Raw genomic sequence first — 18069 nt, 5'->3', positions numbered from 1 at the left:
CGGATCCCTGGCTGCCCGGAGCCCCGCACACTGAGCTGTGCACCACGCATTCCAGATTTCTGGCTCCCTTTCTTGCCTGCCGGCAGCATCAGCACCGCTCCTGGTGCTCCTGAGATCCAGCATCTCCGGGCTGGGGGCACCGAGGAGCAGCCACCCTAATGGAGGCAGATGCTGCCCCCTCCGTGCACCTGTGCTGAGCAGAGCCGGGGGTAGTGGGAGGCAGCACGGGAGGGTGGGGTGCACCAGTGGGAGAAGGTTACAGAGCAGGAAGAATACAAGGCTCACTTCTCTCTTTATTAAGATTATTTCGGGGGGGAGGGAGGGAGGGAAGAAGAGGGTGATCGCAGAGCAAAGGGGAGAGAAATGGATGAAGAAAATGTGCCCAGCAGCGACGAGCAGCCTCTGAGTTTGCAGAAAGCCCTGCAGCAGTGCGAGCTGGTCCAGAACATGATAGACATCAGCATCTCCAACCTGGAGGGGCTCCGGACCAAGTGTGCCACCTCCAACGACCTGACACAGAAGGAGATCAGGACCCTGGAGGTAGGAGATGGCACGGGGTGCTGGGGACAATGGCAGCAGGGCAGGGGGCTGCTGGCAGCAGACTTTCCTTTATTTGCACCCATCCCCCTAGCTTTCATGCTGCCAGTGGTTTGTTTATATCGCCAGCTTGGTGTGCAGTGCCATAAATTAAGCAGCTGCAGTGAGATGGAGTGAGCCTGCGCATTCTGCAGGTGGTCGCAAAGGTGCTCCTGTGTAACAGACTGTGCTCGGCTCCCCCAGCCTCCTTCATCTTCCCCAACCCACACCTTACACATGAATTATTCCACTTATCTGCCATAAGGCTGGTGTTCTGCAGTGTGCAGTGCCTGCGATCACACTATCTCACCAGGGCACTGCAGCATGGGCTGCTCTGGGCACCACACTTGGCCCATCTAGGCCTTTTATTTCACTGCCATGTTATTTATTTGTTTTGATACATAAGCAGAATTTGTGGATACAGTTGTTACTTTTTAGGGGACCCCTGTCCAGGAGGCCTCGAGTTCAGTCTAAATTTAATATTTATTTTGTTATTTATGATTGTGGCAAAAAATACCTGTCAATCAAATGGTTAAATACAGTGTACAGTAAATGACATAATGGTGGCCTTATGGAGGTGCATGGTATATAAATTCTTACTGTAAGGGTATATATACTCTATATGTCACTGGATTACCTGTGTTGCCTTACACCTGGTTGTACAGCATGGTTTCTGCTTTGGTATGGCATCTTTCATTGCTCGAGGCCTAATGCATAATGTATATGTTAATTGTATTACTTTATATTTAAAAGTAGTTATTTTTTATGTTCTTATTATTTGCCCCATGCACTGGCGGACACAGATAGAAGAGGGCCCTGTGCAAGATCAGTATATGGGCCCTATGCAGCCCAAGAGCTCCTCATAATGCACAATCCCACCTGCTTCGGAGGTATGTGTGGCCCCCAACCTGTCGGGCCCCTGTGCAAGATCAGTATATGGGCCCTATGCAGCCAAAGAGCTCATCATAATGCACCATAGTATATGGGCCCTATGCAGCCCAAGAGCTCATCATAATGCACAATCCCCCCTGATTTAGAGGTATGTGTGGCCCCTGAGCTGTTGGGCCCCTGTGCAAGATCAGTATATGGGCCCTATGCAGCCCAATAGCTCATCATAATGCACAATAGTATATGGGCCCTATGCAGTCCAATAGCTCATCATAATGCACAATAGTATATGGGCCCTATGCAGCCCAATAGCTCATCATAATTCACAATAGTATATGGGCCCTATGCAGTCCAATAGCTCATCATAATGCACAATAGTATAAGGGCCCTATGCAGTCCAATAGCTCATCATAATGCACAATAGTATATGGGCCCTATGCAGTCCAAGACCTCATCATAATGCACAATAGTATATGGGCCCTATGCAGTCCAATAGCTCATCATAATGCACAATAGTATATGGGCCCTATGCAGTCCAAGACCTCATCATAATGCACAATAGTATATGGGCCCTATGCAGTCCAAGAGCTCATCATAATGCACAATAGTATATGATTGAAATAATTTTTATTAAAGAATTTTCATACAAACAATGCAAAACAAACAGTAACTTAATACAGGATACTCAATACATAGCAATATATGTAGACATTAACGTATCAAGTGAGTAAACCATCATACCTAAGGGAAAGGATAGCGAGAAAAGGAATGTCTGATTTTTAAACTTCACAATCCTTGAAAATTGAGACTTTTATACCTGGAATTTGACTTTTTTATTCTGCATTTTATCTTCTTTATGTATATATACTTGAATTATTATAAAAGATCTCCATTGTTTCTTACCCTTTCACACTCCCTTCCCTCTTTTCCTCTCCTGCCCAATAAAATGTTCTTTCCTTCATCGCACAATAGTATATGGGCCCTATGCAGTCCAAGAGCTCATCATAATGCACAATAGTATATGGGCCCTATGCAGTCCAAGAGCTCATCATAAAGCACAATAGTATATGGGCCCTATGCAGTCCAAGAGCTCATCATAAAGCACAATAGTATATGGGCCCTATGCAGTCCAAGAGCTCATCATAATGCACAATCCCCCCTGCTTTGGAGGTATGTGTGGCCCCTGACCTCTTGGGCCCCTCTGCTGCTGCACAGGCCGCACCAATAATATGTCGCCCCTGGCCCATACATTGTAGCATATGATGATAAGCTCTGCTTTACATAAGAAAAATTGCAATTAAATTGTTGGATATCTTTTATCCCAAATGGGATTTTGCTCTCAGTCATGTTTTATAATTTCACGTCCAGAAAAAAACAAAACAAAACATGGACACTTGTTACAGATGTAAAGTTTTGTGCATGGAAGTTTATTGTGTTTTGGGTACTAAAATGTTGATGGCAGAATTTATTCAGGGACTGAACAGACTTGATCTATTACTGTGATCTGTCATAAACTGCTGGACCTCCGGGATCTTGTGGTTACATAGTTACACAGTTACTTAGGTTGAAAAAAGACCTAGGTCCATCTAGTTCAACCTTCCCCCACCAGTTCTACTTTTGATCACTAAGTCATTTAGGCTGAGAACGCACTTTGTGTTTTTACCTGCGTTTCTGCAGCGTTTTGAGCTGCAGCGTTTTCATGCCAAAAGGCATACGTTTTGTTTTTCCTTGATAGTCAATGGAAAATGATGATTTCTTGACCGCACTTTGCGTTTTGAAATGCTGCGTTTAATTTGCATATTTTGTGGCTAAAACCATGCGTTCAAAGAAGCAACATGTCAATTGTTTTTGCCATTTCTGCAGCGTTTTGCTAACATTGCAGTCAATGAGAAATGGCAAAAACCGAGATTCCTTCAAATTCCTGCATTTTACCTGCTTTTTCAGTGCAGAAAACATGCGTTTTTGACTACCAAAACGCATGCTTTTTGGACATCAAAATAATGATTTGATATGTCCCTTTACACACACACAAAAGCCGACAATTAAATTTAGGAAAAATAAGCATTTATTGCTATTTTTCCGCTGTATATTACCGCTATAATTTTATGAATTCTATCTATTTTCATTATTTTTCCTATTAAAATAGATTTTAACAATTTTTTTCTTTTTTCATTCTTTTTGACTGTTTAAACTTTATTAGGCAGTGTCTTGATGTTCAAAACGCATCTGTCAAAACGCAGGTGAAAACGCATGTAAAAAGCGCTGAAAACGCATCAAAAACGCGGTAAATACGCATGCGTTTTCAGCGGTAAAGTTCAGAAAAAGGCAACTTTGGTCAAATCAATTAAGCCTAAAACGTGCGTTTAGAACTGCAAGTAGGTGAACGCAAAGTGGGGCCCCAGCCTTATAACCGGCAATGTCGTGTACTGAGGAAATCATCCAGCCCTTTTTTAAAAGCTGTTATAGTATCTGCCATTACTACCTCTTGTGGTAGGGCATTCCACAATCTGACTGCTCTAACTGTAAAGAACCCTTTCCTATTTAGCTGTCGGAATCACTTTTCTTCCACTCGCAGTGAGTGCCCCCTGGTCTGGATGCGCTAGGACAAACTAGAGGACCCTCCTGTCCACTGATTGGACTGATATAACGTTCCATTATGGATTGTTGGTTTGTATAAAAACTAAATCAAAGTTCCTTCTATTTTTTTTGTTACGTAATAAGGTTATGCTATTGTCTCATGATGATGACCCATGTCCATTTGTCCTTTTGCGGAATATGGATTACTTAGATTGGGCTCTTTTTAGGGGTAAGGCCTTGTACGCACACCACGTTTATTGATGCATTTTTGCAATGTTTTTTGGTGCAGTTTGTTGCCCAATTCTGTATGTCTATGCTTATCCATGCAAAGTCTATGACAATTCTGTGCGCACATTGCTTTTTTTCATTGCAGTTTTGTGTACAGAAAAAAGAAGCAGCGTGTCAATTCTTGGTGCATTATTTTCTTGCAATTTGTAACCCTAGTTCCAGCCATTGATTTTAAAAAAAAAAGCATGGCACAAAAACACACCAAAAATGGCACCACACCAAAAAGCAGCAAAAAATGCATGCGTTTTTTGGTGCGTTTTTCTACCAAATGGGGCATTTTTTGGTGCACATACTCTAACTGCCCTTTTGGCAAATTTGAGCATGAACATCCATTCACGTTGGAGGCCGCCATATAATCCTGTAGGGGAGAAGCCTAGCTAATTGTAGAAAATCAGCCGATTTCAGACAGAAGGGGGGCTGATCACTGTGGAAGCTTCAGCCCAAAACCTCATCAGAAAACCGTCCACCTGACTGATTGCATGTACTACAGGGTACTTTGCACATTGCGACATCGCTACTGCGATATCGCCTGGGTCAAATCAAAAGTGACGCACATCCGGTGCCGGTAACGACGTCGCAACGTGTAAAGCCTAGATGCACCGATAAACGATCGCAAAAGCGTCGTAAATCGGTGATCTGTGTAGTGTCGGTCATTTCCATAATTTCGCTGCAGCGACAGGTGCGATGTTGTTCCTCGTTCCTGCGGCAGCACACATCACTGTGTATGAAGCCGCAGGAGCGAGGAACATCTCCTTACCTGCGTCCCACCTGCAATGAGGAAGGAAGGAGGTGGGTGGGATGTTTACGTCCCGCTCATCTCCGCCCCTCCGCTTCTATTGCCTGCCTGCTGTGTGACGTCGCTGTGACGCCGCCCGACCCGCCCATTAGGAAGGAGGAGGGTCGCCCGCCAGAGCGACGTCGCAGGGCAGGTAAGTGCGTGTAAAGTTGCCGTAGCGATAATGTTCGCTACGGCAGCTATCACAAGATATCGCATCTGCGACAGGGGGCGGGGGCGGCTGCTATGTCGCAGCGTGCAAAGTACCCCTAACCCTTTCCAGTAAAATGTCTTTGGTCACCCAGAACTGATTTGTGGGCCTGCATCTGTACAGGATCGGTATATGTGTGCGCCATCACCAGTATGATGGATGTAGACATGGAGGTCATTGCTGCCTCAGTCATTAGAAGAATCTTTTACTGATAGAAATTACAAGATGTAATCACATGTAATGTTCATCCCACTAACCTATAACAAGATATGAAAGCCTTTTCTGTTTTTAAGTTTGTGAAACATTTTCAATAACTTAGTTTTCTTCGCTCTATAAACAAAAGGGGAGATTTATTGAAAGTGTCTAGAAGAATAACTGTCCATGTTTCCCATAGCAACCAATTACAGAGCAGCTTTCATTGAACTAGACTTGTTTAGGAAATTAAAGCTGAGCTCTGATTGGTTGCTATGGGCAACTAGGAAAGTTTTCCTTTTAGACTATTTTGTTAAATGAGTCCCAAAGACTTTGAGAGAGTGATATGAGACAGAGATTTTGGTCTAGACAGCATGAAACACGGGGGTATTATTAAGTACTCAATTCCCAGCATTATGTATTTTACTCACTTACATAGCGCTATTAATTCCATAGCACTCTATAGATGTGATTATCACTGTCCCCATTGGGGCTCATAATCTACATTCCCTATCAGTATCGATTGAGTTGCCCTTTTAGTTACTTTGTTCCATGCCAAGCGGTGCTTTACTTAGTCATTTACCTTTTTTAAGCTTCATATTAAAGAACTATGAGCTAGGAAACAGCATAATCTATAGTGGGCAGGAAATGCTTGGTATTACATTGTCTAGAGTGCTGCTGAACGTTTGGTCGGAGCATGCCCTAGATACCCATTGTTAAAGGGTTGGTTTAGGAGTAAGATATTGAAGACCTACCCGGAGGATTGAATGGAAGATAGAGTACTCAGCAGCGGCAACTTAACCAAGTCCGGAGCCATGCTCCATACATTGCATATCAGTGGCATGCTGAGGGTTGGACTCCAACGGTTTGATACTAAGGGGTACTTTACACACGACGATATTGCAGGTGCGATGTCGGTGGGGTCAAATCGAAAGTGACGCACATCCGGCGTCGCTGTCGATATCGTAGTGTGTAAATCCTTTATGATATGATTAACGAGCGCAAAAGCGTCGTAATCGTATCATCGGTGTAGGGTCCAACATTTCTATAATGTAGCTGCAGCGACAGTACGATGTTGTTCCTCGTTCCTGTGGCAGCACACATCGCTGTGTGAGAAGCCGCAGGAGCAAGGAACATCTCCTACTGCGGCTTACGCCGGCTATGCGGAAGGACGGAGGTGGGCGGGATGTTTACGTCCCGCTCGTCTCCGCCCCTCCGCTTCTATTGGCCGCCTGCCGTGTGACGTCGCAGGGCAGGTAAGTGCGTGTGAAGCTGCCGCAGCGATAATGTTCGCTACGGCAGCAATCACAAGATATCGCTGCTGCGACGGGGGCGGGGACTATCGCGCTCGGCATCGCAAGCATCGGCTTGCGATGTCGTAGTGTGCAAAGTACCCCTAATTCCCTATCCCACAGATAACTCATCAATATGGTAGTCTTAAGGGAGCTTTACTCGCAACGACATCGCTAACGAGATGTCGTTGGGATCACGGAATTCGTGATGCACATCCAGCCTCGTTAGCGACGTCGTTGCGTGTGAAACATACGAATGACCGCTAACGATCAAAATTACTCACCTAATTGTTGATCGTCAATCTAATCCCAAATATCGTTGCTGTTGCAGGACGCAGGTTGTTCGTCGTTCCTGAGGCAGCACACATCGCTTTGTGTGACACCGCAGGAACGAGGAACAACACCGTACCTGCGTCCTCCGGCAACAAGGTGGGCGTGTCTTTCTTTCGGCTGCTCTCCGCCCCTCCGCTTCTATTGGACGGCTGCCGTGTGACATTGCTGTGACGCCGCACGAACCGCCCCCTTAGAAAGGAGGCGGTTTGCCGGCCACACCGACGTCGCTAGGCAGGTATGTGTGATGGGGACTAACGATATTGTGCGCCACGGCCAGCGATTTGCCCGTGATGCACAACCGATGGGGCGGGTGCTTTCACCAGCGACATCGATGTCGCTGTGTGTAAAGCAGCCTTAATACAAACCCTTTAGAGCACCTATCATCAATCTGGGGCTGTACCTATTATTTAATATAAGAATGTGTGGGCCCTGAAAGGGGATTTGTCTAATGGGCAAATAGTAAGATATTTGGGTTCAGATTATTTGTACCGAATACCTAGTACTCAGGGGCGGACATATCATTGGTGCAGTGTGTGCAGCTGCACAGGGGACCAAAAAAGAAGGGGGCCCATTTCAACCTCCAAAGTAGATGGAATTGTGCATTTTGATGGGTTTTTGGGCTACAAAGGGCCCATATACTGTTCTTGCATAAGGGCCCTCTTTTGTCCATGTCCACCACTGCTAGTACTATTCCAGTATTCGTCACACATAACAAACCTAATGCTAGTCAATGAAGAACCCAAGCATTTTTGTGGGAAATCTTTAAGAAAAATGCTCGGGTTCCCCATTGACTTGCATTAGGTTTGTTATTCGTGACCAATACTGGAATAGTACTAGGTATTCGGTATGAATAATCCAAACCTAAATATCTTACTATTCGCTCATCACTAATTATCACCTACTATCAAAAGTGTCCAGAAGTAACCTTAATGCCCCCCAAAAGGGCTCGACTTTCTAGCAAACATTGGTTCCTAAGCTTGAAATTGTGGGATCTTGGTATACAGAGCGAGATACCACAATCCTCCATGGCTTCCACCACAAGGACTAGGTTGTTTTCGGACCATCATTAGAGAGGTCACCATTCATAGCTTAGTAAAGTATACAATGGCACTGTGGTAGCGCAAAACTCTCTCAGTGTGAGAAGGGTCGCAGAGGGTCGTGGTATCCCGTTCTGACTGCATGAACCTCACAACCTGGAGGATCGGGCTGGAAAATCAGGCTCTCTCAAGGATTGGGGATGGGGGGGCATTACAAATAATACTGGTCACTTTTGTTATTAGGTAATAAGGAGCACCTATCACCAATGCAAATTTACTTAAAAGTTTACTTATTATCCCTCCTGGAATTTTTTATTTAATAAAAAAGTTTATTCTGCATAGAAAAGGAATTTTGGAGCATTTTTCTTGTGTTGTACCATTCCTTTGTTAATTCTCTAATTCTCTTAGAAATGTAAACTGGGTGTTACTATTCCATTTGTCAAAGGCAAAACAGTATACAGTACCGGTATGTCAATGGCAGCAGAGATTGGATAGTATCAAACTGTGTATTTCCACACAATTTCTAGTAAGAATAATAAGAAATGGTAAGAAATGGTCTGTTGTAGATTTCTAAGAAAAATGCTCCAGAATAGTAATATTGTGAAGAATGCAATTATTTACTTGAAGGATTATTCTCAAGATCAATCTTTAGAAGCACACCGCTGCCCTACCTCCTTGTTACCTTCTTGCAGGGGGTGGGGCGATGACATTCGTAATGATTGACAGGTTCGGCCGGCGGGGTGCTGGAGCTGTTAGACCGAACTTTACGCTCTCTCCCATTCAGCAATCCCGTTTTCTTCAGAGGAGCTGTTGCAAGCTCCATACCAAAGAGCTTGTAAGCACTGATCTTCTTGCCTTAGGAAACGGGCCGTTAAAGTAGGCAATGAGAAGTAACGAATATGATTAAAATCCTTCCAATCTTGAGAAGTACTTTGATTTTACTAGGACTTTGCAATTTTAACTACTTAAGTAGACAAGATTGTATGACAACAGGGGTCCATTTCCATGGACTGACCGGCGGCATTAAACGATTTACGGCACTAAACTTTTACCAATCAGCTGTTGTTTACCAACCTGTTTAAACAGGTAGACAGTGGCAAACCATGCACCCTGAGCGATCTGTGACAGATCATTCAATGTGAATAGGCTGGCATAGTGCTCAGCAGTGCGAGTCCTGTTTACACAGTGTGAGATGCTGCCAAGAAAGCTAACCTTTTGCGCTTGTTTACACTGTAAGATTATCCTGAATGAGCTTTCTTAAAGGGTTGGTTCACTCATATTCATTAGTGGCCACATCGATATTATGTTGAGAAACAATATTTCTCTCAAATACCTTATGTTGCCAATAGTGCCTGTGATCGGCGCTATTGTGCTCCACTCACCCCTTTCGTGTGACCCCCGGGCTCCGTGACCTCTGGGATCCGGTGATGTCACCTCAAGTGAGGCAGGACCCAGTCTCCCTGAGTGACTGGCTGTGGGCGGCATTTCACCGCTCAGCACAGCCCAGTGTCACAGCGCAGCATCTCCCTGCTCCCTCCTCCTTCACAACAGAGTGCTGCACGCAGGAGCAATGCTGGGCTGTGATGAGCGGTGAAACACCACTCACAGCCCAGTGACTCGCGGAGACTGGAGCCGGCCGCGGTGATGTCAGGTCAACAGGATGTTGATGTGACTTCACTGGACATCAGAGGTCACGGAGCCCGGGGGTCAGGTTATGGAGATGAGCGGTCTGCAATAGCGCCGCTCAGAGGCACTATTGGCAACACAAGGTATTTGAGAGAAACCTTGTTTCTCAACATAATATTGATGTGGCCAGTAATGAAAAAGGGTGAACCACCCCTTTAAGCACGCATATTTACTATTATCTTTCAGTGTAGCTGCAGCTAAACAGTACATACAGATCGTTTGTTGTTTTTTTTTAACACACAGAGTTGCATAGGTCACCATAGGATATATGTAGACAGAAAACTGGGATTAAATTCAAGGGAATCTGTCACCAGGTTTTTGACATTTAATCTGAGAGCAGCATAATGTAGAGACAGAGACCTTGATTCTAGTGATGTGTCACTTACTGGGCTGCTTACTGTAGTTTTGTCAAAATCACTTTTTTATCAACAGTAGGTTAGATGGCTAGTAAACCTGTTGCCAGATAGTACTCCATATTCATGTAGGCTATGTGCGCACGTTGCGTATTTGCATGCAGTTACGCTGTGATCTGCACCACAGCGTAACTGCATGCATCCTGCGTCCCCAGCATAATCTATGAAGATTATGCAGGAGCCGTGCGCACGTGGCGTATTAGAGCGCAGCGCTTCGGCTGCTGCTCGAAGCGCGCGTTCTAAGAAGTAACATGTCTCTTCTTTCCTGCGCTCTGCATGCAGCCCCCGCTCTGTCTATGGGAGGGGCTGCACTCAGAGCGCATGAAATTGGCTTTTTTTTTTCATTATGGACTCTTTCTGCAGCGATTTGAAGTGCACGTGTGCTGTTCAAATCGCTGCAGAAATTTCTGCAGGGACAAACGCTATGTGCGCACATAGCCTAACTCTCTATAACCATAATACCTTTTTGTGTACACTGTACATGGGCAGAAAGTTGTCAATCACTGGTGTGTGGGTTTATGCAGAGCCCAGCATTCAGATAACTGCTACATCTGCTGCAGATGAAACGCCAGCCCCAGGGCCGGGGGCACTCAGAACCGGGCCGGACTAGTCCAGGGATGTCAGTGGTGGCGGGGGTCCATCTCCATGACCCTGGCGGTGTCTCAATAATAAAGGGGAGATGATGATGATAGGAGTTATAGTTAATATTAAGTAAAATTCGTGACGCCACCTGTGGTTTTGCGGCTAAGTGGGCTGCCGCTGCGCTGCAGGTTGCCTAGGGCAGTAGGTGATGGCGCAGCTGAGGTGATCTTGCTCCCCACAGGTGGAGCGAGACCCCGGGGCACAGTTGCAAAGTCTATTTTGGGAACCCGGTGAACTTCAGGGTGCAGGGTTAGGATACGGATAATAACAGACCAACACAGCAGTTTCTTTACCTCCTTCCTTTTACTCTGCAACAACCGGTGAAGTCCTGGGAGACCGGCACAGATGGTGGTAGCGATCCGGTTGGCCTGGAAGCAGTCGGGGAAAATCTCCCTGGCCAGGTGAGTATTGAGGCCTTCTCCTTACGCCCTTCTTCTCTTCTACAGGACCCTGCTGCGTTAGTCCAACAGAGGCCCTCTGCTGGGACTTGTGGTTGTACCCGTTACTCGTATGGTAGGCTGCGCGGGCCTTCACTGGTGTTGCTCTGCTGGCAATGACTCCAGGTCCTTGATGTGCGGCTGTACCTTTGGGTTGTTTTGGGGCCAGGAGACCTGCAGTCCTCCTGCTCTTCGGATTCGGTTACCAGGCCTCAAGCACCCTGGCAACCACGGACTCCGATGTCCGTTTTTTTTGCCTTTTCTTCTGAGGCGAGCTAGTTCAGCTCCACTCTCCCCAGAATCTTCCTCCTGTGCCTCTCTGCAGACCTTGCTTTTCTGGGTTGAGCTATCTTAGCCCCAGACCCCAGCTCACATGTCCGCACTACTCCAGCTCCTCACTCTCACTCCTCTCTCTTCAACGGTCTGCTTTCAACTGTCACTTTTCTAACGCCTCCCCCAGGTCAGAGCTCCCTCGACTACTAGAGCTCCCCCTGCTGACCCGATTAGGAACTTTATTGTTTGTAGGTAATTACTGACTAAGGGACCCCCCCTTGTGCTTCCATGCTTAGAATTGACCTTTGTGGGACAACACTACTGTGACAACCAGACGGCTGGGGCGTCACACAGATAAAACAGCTATTTTATTAAAATGATCTGCAGTTGGAATTTTAACATCAGATTCTAATGTCCGTCACAAGTGAAATGTTCAAAATGGCTACCTTGGACAGACTTGGCGCAAGCAACCTTCATCTGGAAGATTTCAGAGGAACCTTCACCCTTTAAAGGGGTTGTTCACTACCTGGTCAACCCCTTCTCATTACCCATGTTTTCCCCCATAAAAATAACAAAGCCTATACGCCCCCTTGTGCCAGCTCTGTTTCAGCGATGTCGGATCTCGCATTCCTGTCCCATATGACATTTTTATGACACTTGAGCCCTGAGACCAGTCAGCGCCGGCTTCCTTCTCCCTGCCCTCATATGGTTAAGTAGTTAACAGGAAGTGAAAGGCAGCCGCAGCGTTCACCTCCTGTTAATTACTTAACTGTATGAAGGCAGGGAGAAGGAAGTCGGTGCTGATTGGTCGCGGGGCTCACGTGTCATAACAATGTCATGTAGACCCCAGGAACACAAGTTCCAACATCGCTGGAACCACGCAGGCACCAGAGATGAGTATAGGCTTTTTATGGGGGTGAACATGGGAAATGAGAAGGGATTGTCCAAGTTTTAGACAACCTTTTTAACCCTTAAACATGGATCTGGTCTTACAATGAAATCCACTGAATTGGTTCCACGGATGGGCTGCTGGCTGGTGGCGCGAACCAGAGGGAAGAGGAGTCAAGGTAGCTTGGTCAGAACCAGGAGGGCAGTCAAGGTACAAAATCAGAAAACAAAAAGAATGGTCAGAAACCAGGCCATGGTCAGACAACAGGAATTGAACTAGCAAAGCGGGAGCAGATAGCATAATACTGAACTGGATAACAAATAATTAACAGGCATCGAGAGTAAAGAGGTTCAGGGGTTTAAATAGGTGACAGCCCTGCCCGTGACCATGAATTAATGTCATATATCCCTTACTGAGCAGCTCAAGGAAACAAAGGTGCAGCGCCTCCTAGTGACCGAAAAGAGTTGACATGCACTGGCGTAGATGCGACACAGGTCCTTTAATTTTCATTGGAAGTAATGTACAACTGTAGAATTCTGGCAGTGTCTTTCTCGTTTATTAAAAACACATAAAACTATGCTAACCCATGTGTTCATGTGTATGGTAGATCGGGAAAGAAAGCGGCCTACCAAATGAAGGTTCAGCCCATGTATATGGCTAGATCTAGTGATTGGATCTAGCCACCACATCAGTGGTGTTGCCAGCTCTTCTTTAATATTATAAAAATATTCTGAAAACAATCACTGAATAATTTGCTTGTTCTTTTAGACAATCAACTATGATAAACAATCAATTTTAGGGATAATTTGATATAGAGATTGTCACGTGACCTGAAGAAATTGAAAAATCAATCAGTTTGAATATTTCTGATGTGGTTAGTGACATTGCCGAAAAACACTATTACCCAATGTTGGATCATTTATCAAGTTTGGAAAAACCCTGCAATATAGATTATGAAATTTCCACTAATAAATTATGTTTAATTGTTTTTAATATTTTTGGTGGCTAGTGCTTAGTAAAACAATATTTGTAGAGAACGTGTCACTGAGGGTATTTTCACACTTGCGTTGTTTTCCTTCCGTTACAATCCACCCTTTTGGAAAACAGTGGAATCCGTTAACGGATTCCGCTGTTGCCCATAGATTTGTATGGTTGACGGATTGTACCAAAAGGACCTGCGTTGCTTCCGCTGGGCGACGCTCCCTTGCTTCTGCCCAGCGGGAGGAATGCAGCATGCAACGTTGTTTTGAGCAGCGGAATCCTCTGGATTTCACTGCGCATGCTCTTTCTTTTTTTTTTTTTTAAATCAAACTTTATTTTGGCTCGCGGTGGCCGAACGTTCAGCTGAGCGCCCGGCCGTCGGCAAGCGACACAACAAATAAATTGACTAAGGAACTAATTAAAGGGGTTTTCTCTTGAAAGTGTTTTATTTTCAGTACAAGAAAGGGCTGTTTTATTCTTGGCTGCTGGGACAGTCAAGGGCATGTCAGTTGCTGTCCATTGAATAATATTGGGGTTCCAGAAAGCATGATGTGCCTCTTAAACATAGTACATTTCAAGCCGGATGCATCCAAGTCTTACATTCTCTAGACCAAAAATGATATACCTTAGCTTTATGCTATAAATCTATGCTATACTATGAATAGGAAACTGTAAAATCATGGTTCCTGTCTTCAAGGCAACATCTGCAGTTAACTAACACAGCAGTTACAGCGGCACAAATTCAAACATGTAAACCAAGCACTTTTTATATACTTTTTTTTCCAAGGGCCACAATGTTATGTTGGATCAATCCTAAGGACCACAAAAAAAACCTGAAATAGGTCCTTACATGAAGACATTACCAGAACCACCATCAGTACATGAATATATAACTAGAATAAAGCTTTGAATTTTTGAGGATTTGAAGAGCTTCTGCTTAATTTCTGCCACAAAAGCTCAGTGTGAGCATACCCTAAGTTATATTGTGGTGTTTTGGTTTTTTTTATTAGAAGAAACTCTCCAGATTCTCTAAATCTCAAACCTCCAAATTTTCATTAGTTTTGTCACAGTCATATAGCACGCCATCTAACCAGTTATGGATTGCTACATGTTTACAAGATCAAAATCACCATCAGTACATGGAGGCAGCCCAGAACCACCGTCAGTACATGAATTCAGCACCAAGCTGAGGACAGTGATCAATTGCAATGTCAGATCAGCCCCATATACATTTGTATTATGTTAACTTGAAACTCCCACTATGTGTTTAACAATGGTAAGGAGCTGTTGGGAGTTATTGTTATTTAATAAATCTGTAGATTAAATTGGGATATAGTCTTTTTTTTATTCAAATGATTTTTATTAGGGTTTGTAGTTAACAAATCTTGAAATCATGCGTTATAAAATTTAAGGACATATAGATAGTAATAACAAGGTTAAGATAATTCACATATTTTGACCCCCCAGTTTATTAGTGTTGATACAGCAAGCAATATATTTTGTTGGTCATATCAATTGGGTATGTGTGCATGTTGCGTTCTGGCGTGACAAATCAAAAGCAGCGTTTTGTCACTGCATGTGCGTTTCAAAACGCATCAAAACGCTGCGTTTTGGATGCATTTTGAATGCATTTTGATTGCAGAATGGATGTGTTCTGGATGCTTGCTCTCCCACAGATAGAGACGGAAAAGCATCCAAAACGCACAAAAGAAGTAAAATGTTGCTTTTTAGAACATATCAACTTTGTCAAAAACTTGGCATCCAAAACGCTGCTTTTCAAAACGCAACGTGCGCATGGAATTTGCTTAATTGTCATAGACTTTGCTGGGAACACAGAACGCATGCGTTTACGCTGCAGTTTAAAACACTGCGTAAATGTATGAAAACACGCAACATGCGCACATAGCCTAAGAGTTAACTTTTTGTAACAAATAACTAAATAACAAATAAAATTAACAACTTCCTGACATGGATTCCGTAGACAGTCCAGCAAATTTGTGAGATCAAAAACATATAATTCTAGTGAGTTTTAGATGAAGGAGATATCAAAGACTAGAGCTTCAAGCCTAGAATTGTTAGTGAGCTTGTATTTGTTGGATATGGTTAGTGTTTCCTTAACGTCAGTTGGGCTGTATAGTTTGTCGGTGATTGAGCTCTGGACATGGGTCCCATTTGGTGAGGTACTTGGTTTGAGTATTATTTTTTATGGCATAGTAGTACTCTAAAGTTTTATGTAGAGTTAGTTTCTCCGTAGCTTATTGAATATTAGGAGCTTTCTCACTTTTCCATTTGGATGCAATGAGATTAGTGGAAACTTAGTGGATTATGTATTACTATGGGCCTAAAATGTTTAGTTATCACTTCAATGTTTAAGAGAAGAACTAATTCTGGAGTTAGAGCTACATCTAGCTGTGTAATGGACCTTATAAATGATTGAATGTCTCTCCAGAATTTCTCAATTTTTGGACATAACCAAAATATGTGAGTTATGTTGCCTTAATTTCCACAGTTTCTCCAGCATTTGTTTGAGGTATCTGGGTTAATTAAATGCAATATATGGGGTGTGTAATACCAGCGGGTTATTATCTTATAATTGGTTTCTATAAGAGCAACGCAAGGTATATTTTTGTAGACTGTGGCCAATGACTTTTCAAATCTTCCTTCAAATTGATTTTCTGGGATTTTTAACTCGTTTTTCCTCTTTTCCAAGTGTTTTAAGTTAAGGAGATTTGTGTCTTCATTATAAATTTGGTAGATATATTTGGTTTTCCAAGTCTTTTGATTATTTGGATTCTATAAGAGAGCTGTGATGTTACTTGGAAGGTGGAGGGTGGTGCTAGGTTTCATGAATATTTTTTCTATTATCTTCCAAGTTTTCTTATTTGACTTTGTTAGTTTGAATTCTTGTGCTAAATCCTGGTAGGGTATCCTCTTTTTGTTGCTATTTTTAAATCCTGGTAGGGTTTCAGCTTATCGTTATCGAGTATGTCTGAGATTAAGCATATTCCCTTGGATTTCCAGTAGTTGAGCTTTAATCTTGATGAGAGTGCAGAAAGCTTTTCGATCTTCATCCAACCTATTGATTTGGTGCCGTATATTTTTCTAGATTGGGCCCCGAATTTCCTCCATGTTGTTATTGAGTTCCTGGTGTTGGCCTCCTTAGGTAGAGATATAGTCTTTTGTTAAACTACGAGTTGTTGTTATCAGCCATCATCAGTCTGTGAGCCATACAGGAACAGCAGTACTGATCAAGTGTAGTCAGTATCACAAATAAACAGGTACCTCATATGTGACATCTTCTCTGATTGATGAGCTGATTGTTGTATAGGTGCCATGATGAGATTCACGTCCACAGCTCAGCTCTACAGACTTCCCTCTCCTCCAGTCTTCTGCATTACATCACAATGCTGTCCCATCCCTGTGCTGTTTTTCACAAACCTCCACCTCTGAAAGCTGTCTGCCATAACCAATGACGTCTCCATGCTGTCACACATATCTAAATAATTGATTATGCTGTCCCCCAATAATCCACCATCTCTACATGCTGTTCCTTATAAGCCTCCACCTCTCCACGATGTCCCCATAGGCTTCCACACCTTCTTGCTGTACTCCCATGCTTCCATCACTCTATGCTGTCCCCCTCACACATCCACCTCTCCATAATGTCCTCCATAAGCTACTACTTCTCCATTTTGTCTTCCCCACATTTCTACGTCTCCATGCTGTCCCTCATAAGCCTCCACCTCTCCATGCTGTCCGCTCATGCTCCCACCTCTCCATGTTGTCCTCCCACACTTCCACCTACCCATTCTGTCCCCTATAAGCCTCCACCTCTCTATGCTGTCTGTCATTAAGTCAGAAAGAGGGGTCACACAAATATCCCACTGCTGCCACCAATTTATCACAAACAGCACTCTGCTCCCCCTAATCATCAGAACAATTATGCAATTGACTGAAAATTAAAGGACGAGGCCACAGCTGTTTCCACAACTAGACCGCTTATTGGTGAGCTCACAGTGAGGCCATAGTATATACACTGGAGATCAAAATTAGAGAACAACACACAATTTCCTAAATGTTAAGGTAATCCTGTAGTCTTATGTGATTATATCCTAACATGAGTAAACTAGCAGTATGGAATTTATTGTAAAGTACATAATAAAAATGTAAATGAGATAAATGAAAAAGAACACTGATCAAAATTAGAGAACACTTTCAGATACCTGCAAGTTATTGGTATTAAATTAAACCAAATTATCCCAATTAAGCTATAGATTAATAAAAAGTTCTTTTATTGATTTTGCCATCAATAAAATAACTTTTTATTAATCTATAGCTTCATTGGGATAATTTGGTTTAATTAAGTTGTTGGTTTATCCCGGTAGGATATATATAATTGTGGTGATCTATGGTCAACTCTTCTAATTTTGGGTTTATAAGTTATTGGTATTAATCTGGCACTTGGTGTTAATTTCTTTAATTATTTGACAAACCCTATTTAACTGGCAGCCTAATTTTCACTGACTTTGCAAACATGGTGTGCCATTCCAAAGTGACTGAAACCCTCCAGTAGCAGGTT

The 18069-nt window shown here is 43.6% G+C and overlaps 1 protein-coding gene across 2 annotated transcripts in view; it reads left to right on the top strand.

Moving 5' to 3' along the window:
* Positions 1–347: 347 nt before the first annotated feature.
* KSR2 (kinase suppressor of ras 2) overlaps positions 348–18069 on the top strand; it is a 724223-nt gene continuing 706501 nt past the window's right edge. For both annotated transcript variants that reach the window (XM_075324106.1, XM_075324115.1), the window contains exon 1: positions 348–540. In XM_075324106.1, coding sequence (XP_075180221.1) covers positions 364–540 — 177 coding nt within the window. In that variant the 5' untranslated portion in view covers positions 348–363. The remainder of the gene's footprint in view (positions 541–18069) is intronic.

This window comes from Anomaloglossus baeobatrachus, chromosome 1 (genome assembly GCF_048569485.1).
Source record: "Anomaloglossus baeobatrachus isolate aAnoBae1 chromosome 1, aAnoBae1.hap1, whole genome shotgun sequence".
Lineage (NCBI taxonomy): Eukaryota > Metazoa > Chordata > Amphibia > Anura > Aromobatidae > Anomaloglossus > Anomaloglossus baeobatrachus.
This window is presented reverse-complemented; position numbering and strand designations above follow the sequence as displayed.